We start from the raw sequence: 6,000 nt of genomic DNA, 5'->3' as shown, positions 1-6,000 counted from the left end.
CTCAAGTTCTTCGTAAGTGAAGAATTTGTTATTCAGTTTAATAGTAATCATATTACTAAACAAAATACAATAACCATCATTGCACAATTTTGAAACAGAAATCAAATTTCTTCTTAAAGTTGGTACATAAAGACAATCTTTAAGTTTGACAATGCCTTCTCTGAAAACTAATTCTACAGTTTCTATAACTGTAGCTACAATAGTTGCAAAAGTCCCCAAGTAGAGTATCACCTCATCATCACTCAGCCTTCTACTTTTTTTGAACCCCTGCAATGTGTTACATGCATGAGTAGAAGCCCTGGAGTAAATACACCAGGATGCAGAAGTGACCAACAAATTGATCTCTATGACAAGAGATTTGAAATTACCTTTTTTGTTCTTGGTTTCCAAATACTGAGTACAGTTCCTCTTCCAGTGCTCAATCTGTTTGCCAAAGTGACATGCATCCAATGCTTTGTCCTTCTCCTTCTTTTTCGGTTTGCCTGCTTTCTTCTAAGGCCTCTTCTTGCCTTTCCTCTTTCTTTTGCCTCACTTGCCACCTTCCACAAGCATGGATATCGGCTTATCCTTCTTTATTAGTTCTTCAGACCTCTACAACATATTACTGAGAACCAAGAGCCTCTAGTTCGTTAATATAACCCATCATTTTTAAACAATGGTCATGGACCTATTGGCTCTCGGTCATCTAACTGGTCATCAACAGTTTGAGGACCTTCTGACGGGCAGAATGATTCTACTCCTCATACATAGTCTTTAGACTATCCAGGATGTGTTTAGAAACTTCGATCTTATCAAATTGCCTCTGGATAGCATTATCTAAAGATGCTATGATGTAACACCGGGCAAGAGAATTTTTCTCTTTCCATTCCTGATACTCTCTTCTACGAGCCTCAGAAGCCCTGTCACCCAGACGTTCCAGAGCAGGGTTCTTAGCAACCTTATCCAATTTCTCGGACGTTAGAACCAGGTTAAGGATATGGCACCAGTCAGCATAATTGGGTCCCTTAAGCTTATTAGCATCCAACAACTTAGCGAATTGTCCATTTTCCATTTCTAATAAAAGGCAACAATAATTAGTCCATGACCAAAATTTGATTCATGTTAATTACATAGAAAGGTCTTTTATCTATGTTCCATCTCCATTTATTCATCTCTGAGATTTCTCTCCTATCTTAGTGACGGAGACACAATACATGTCTCTGGAAATGTGGAAAATCACATAGGTGCATGGAGCCAACTGTTTTAGCTACAAAACCCCACCACTTTCTATAAAGGATCATATCCACCCATCCAATGAACTTTCCTTTTGGCCTCTACCAGACAAGGTTCATTGTCATTTTAGGTTAAACATTTATGTCTAATAATTGCTGACCCGTCATATCGTGGACCCCAAGATACCATGAAAGAGTCTTCCATTTTAGGATAGGCCTCTCCCACATCGGTTTATGATGCCCCTATCATCTCATGAAGCAATCCAGCCAACTAGACCAGCAAATGGATAGCCCAATTTTATGGTGCATCTCCTCATTGCCAATTCAGCCCACCTTTATGCTAATAAAGGAAGGCCTTTGGAGAATTCTTCATATGAAATTCCCTATCACTTACACTTATATTAACTGGAGGGAACAAATTAAAACTATCCCTAGGTTTAATTTAGGTCATACCAAAGTGGCTCCCATTGACTTTCATAAAATCATATTCAAATGGGCCCAAAACAGACTAGGGTTTCACGGGGTTCCTCTTGGGGAGGAACTGATTAGGGGGGCCATTGAGAAGGGAGATTATCCAATGAACTAAGGGCACCATGGCAATGATGTACACAGAGAGCCACATACGATTAAACATGGGCCAAGTACTTATGGCCCATGTGCGAATCACATTCAGCACATCACATACAACCACATCCACAAATATATACATATAAATATATTTTGCAAAACAAATCTCAAACACAGTTGCAATCGACTACCGGCAGTTTTGGTTTCCATCAGAGAGAGTGCAGTCCCTGATCATTCACTTTGTCCGACAAATGGGCTGATCCTGTCACTATGATCACCCACTCGAGTGAATTCTCAGACTGCCCCAACATACCCAGGTTTTGACCCCCGTAGGATCTCACTGAATGGCATATCAAAGACAGCCTAATCCAACACCTAGTGCAGTACCAAAATCGAGTTTAGGGGTTAGGTGTAACTTTTCAGTTTTGCCCATCAATCTCCAAGGTCCAGGGCATAACTAGAAAATGGTCCAAGTTCAGTGTTTCAAGCAAACACACACTACATGTGCTTCGGGTCTAACATTGGCAATTGAGACAAGCTACCCCAACCGACTTGGCAGCACATTAGTGTCAGCCTTGGTAGGATAAACCTCCCTAGATCTATCCAATGACTAAGAACATTTTAAACTAACACGAGTCTCATAAGTGTCTAGTTTAAGGGTAATTACACAGAAACACACCAAGTATAACATGAATCAATTATATACTTTTATTCATTTATAATAAATGCATAGTGTACATCAATATGATTGTAGCTAAGGGCATATACTTTCTAACATCACCCCCTTCGGTGCTTATCTTATGATTCAATTCAGTAGGTATATCTGCTGGTTTAACCCCTAGTTTCCCAGTGTTCTCGAGGAGATCAAGGACATATTTCCTCTGTGAAATGAAAATGCCATGTCTAGAGCGGGCCATTTCAATTCCTAAGAAATATCACAGATCACCAAGGTATTTCACTTTAAATTCATCATTAAGCAATTGTTTGAGAGAATCAATCTCATCAGCATCACAACCAATTACAACAATGTCATCAACATACACTGCAAGAGGGGTGAGAGAAGCACCATTTCTCTTAATGAAGAGAGTGTGACTGGAGTGCGCCTGTACATAACCAAACCTTTCAAGAGCCAATCTAAATCTGTCAAACCATGCTCTTGGAGATTGCTTTAAACCATATAAAGCATTTTACAATTTGCAAACTTTATTCTCTATAACTTCATCATAATACCTAGGAGGGAGCTCCATATACACCTCTTCCTACAAATCTCCATTAAGGAAAGCATTCGTGACATCTAGTGGGAACAGAGGCCATGAAAAGTTTACTACAAGGGATAATAGAACTTTAATGGTATTCATCTTGGCAATAGGTGCAAAGGTTTCTAGTTAGTCAATGCCATAAGTCTGAATATACCCCTTTGCAACCAGTCGAGCTTTATACCTTTCACCTAAGCCATCTACATTATGCTTCACAGCGAACACCCATCTGCACCCAACTAGTCTTTTCCCTTCTAGCTTGTCAATTAGCTCCAAGGTCTTTCTTTTAATGAGAGCACCCATCTCTTTCTCCATTGCATTCTTCCACTCAGGTACTGCAAGAGCTTCCTAGATAAACCGAGGAATAGGTATAGCAAAGATAGATGCCAAGAAGGACCTATAGGATGGTGAAAGATGATCATAGGTGATAAATTGAGATATACAATGAGTAGTAGATGAAGTGCACCGATGCTTTCCCTTGCAAACTACAATGGGAAAATCAAGACCATCTGGAGGGGGTAGGGGATCAGAAGGTGAGGATAATGTATCAACTGGCAAGGAGGGAGAAGTACCTGAATCTGGAACTACAAAGGAGAGAGGAACTGATTTGGACTGATTATGAGCACCAACATTAACTTGCCTCCACCTCCTGTGGTAAACTCTTAACTCCCTACGCCTCTGACAAGCACTCTCATTACACAGCTCTCCTTCAAGAATAGGAATAAGTAGAGGAACTTTAGGACAAGGACTATCCTTCTCATTATTCTTCCCCTGAGAAGAAACACTTGGGTAATAAGGGACATCCCCAAAAAAGGTAAAATCCATGGATACAAGTCGAGAGCCAGAACTATGATCATAGAAGAAATATCCCTTTCAATTCTGTATATAACCAAGGAATATGCATTTAGCAACTTTAGGATCAAACTTAAATGATGGAAGTCCTAGAATTTGAACAAAACAAGTGCATCCAAAAACTTTAAGAGGGATGGTGAACAAATCTTTCTCAGGATGCAATAATGAAAAAGGAGTTTTCATATCCAGAACACGGGAAGGGATTCAGTTGATGAGATACATAGTTGTATTAATAGCATCCCCCCAAAAACGAATGGGAACATGAAAATTCAGCATAATACTTCTTGCAACTTCTAGGATATGCATATTTTTTCTCTTGGTTACCCCATTTTGTTGAGGTGTATGGGGACAAGTACTCTGATGAATAACCCTAGCTATACTCAAGAAAATATGAATTCAGATGTTTAGTTTTGGCATTATCATATCTGAAAATTCTAATTCTAACATCAAATTGAGTGAGGACCATTTGATGAAAGGCGCGGGTTAAGGAGGGAACCTCATCTCAAGAATGCATACGATAAACCCATAAGAAATTGGAGTAATCTTCAATAAACAATAAGAAATACTTGTACCCCCCCCCCCCCATTAATATGATATGGCCCCCATACATCATCAGTATGTATAATTTTAAAAGGAATATTTCTTTTATTATTCAAAAAATAGGAGGATCTACAATGTTTGCAAGTTTACAACTCTCACACTTCAAAAAAGGCATTTGAATTGACTTAAACAAAGCATGAAACAAGTTTTTTAAAGACCCAAAAGACAAATGACCCAAACGATTATGTCAAAGCATAATCTGACTCACAGACTAAGAAAAAAAGACTTCACAACTCCTTTATCACTTCTAGGTGGGTGCTCAAACAGGTAAATTCCATTCATCTCATGGCCAGTCCCAATCACCTTCCTTGTCACCAGATTCTGGAAAATACAATGGTAAAAAAAGAAGGTTATTTAGCAATTCTAGCTTTTTGTAAGGCTACTGACTGAAAGTAAATTAGTGCTAAGCTTAGGTACATGCAAAGCTAAGGACAAGGTAATGGCATTAGAGATTCTGATGTTTCCCTTGCCAAAAATGGGAACAAGGTAATGGCATTAGAGATTCTGAATAAAGTGAATAAACACACATTTCTTTCATTCATTCTTCATCTCTTTCTCCCCCTCACCACTATACTTGTGTCTTGTAGTTGTTAATGCCACGTCCATTTGAGAATTTTGTAGCATAACCTTCCTCCTACTCTCTTCACTATGCACTAGGGAGTAGGATTGAAACAATGTAACATTTTTCCTAGTGAGAAGTTGTTGTCTAACAATGTTAAAATCAGAATTCAGACCCGCAAGAAATTCAAAAACTCTATTTCTCTCAACCAACTTATTTTAGGTTGATGCATCCTTATTACTCTCCCACTCTATTGCTTCAATATGATCTATCTCGTGCCATAATGATTTCAGAGTAGAGAAATAAATTGAAAAGGGTCTCTCCCCCTGCTTCAGATTGTTCACTTCAATTTTCAACTCATAACCCCTAGTCACATCAAGTGGTTGTGAATAAGTCTCTTTCATGTTGTCCCAAATATCGTTGGTTGTCTTTGCTCAAAGGTAATTTCTACTAATATGGAGCTGCATCGAGTTGCACAACCATGTCATCACAAGATAATTTTCTTGAACCCATTTTGCATAGGAAGGGTCATCCTTGGCTGGTTCCTTAGTGTCTCCAATCACATAGCCTAACTTCCCCTTCCTCAAATTTCCATCATGGCAGATTGAGCCCACTCCAAAAAGTTAGAACCATCAAACTTGATTGTGGTAACCTGAAAAGGTTTTTTATTAGTCATACTAACAGCCCTTTAAGCACCCTCTCCATTAGGTTTCTATTCACTCCCAAAGAACTCCATGCTGAGTCCAACACAAAGAAGTAAAAGAACACACTCAGCTCCCTTTTCGAATAAAAAAATGAGAGAACAGAAGTGAAGCAATTACTTGGTCCAGTAAGTTCTAGAAAAGTAGCTACACCCCTTAGAGATTTTAGAAAACCCTACTCGGTCTAGTAAATTCCAAAAAAAGTAGTTGTACCTCTCAGAGGTTTCAGAAAACCCTACTTTCAATTATAAACT

The 6,000-nt window shown here is 38.8% G+C and overlaps 1 protein-coding gene across 1 annotated transcript; it reads right to left on the bottom strand.

Annotated features, from left to right (window-relative positions):
* Window positions 1-733: 733 nt before the first annotated feature.
* Window positions 734-1,051, bottom strand: LOC148803320 (uncharacterized). The gene has a single exon (XM_088895051.1). It carries the CDS (start codon window positions 1,049-1,051, stop codon window positions 734-736), a length of 318 nt encoding a protein of 105 aa, XP_088751177.1.
* Window positions 1,052-6,000: the final 4,949 nt, after the last annotated feature.

Source organism: Nelumbo nucifera, chromosome 1, assembly GCF_055504915.1.
Source record: "Nelumbo nucifera cultivar China Antique chromosome 1, China Antique-T2T, whole genome shotgun sequence".
NCBI lineage: Eukaryota > Viridiplantae > Streptophyta > Magnoliopsida > Proteales > Nelumbonaceae > Nelumbo > Nelumbo nucifera.
This window is presented reverse-complemented; position numbering and strand designations above follow the sequence as displayed.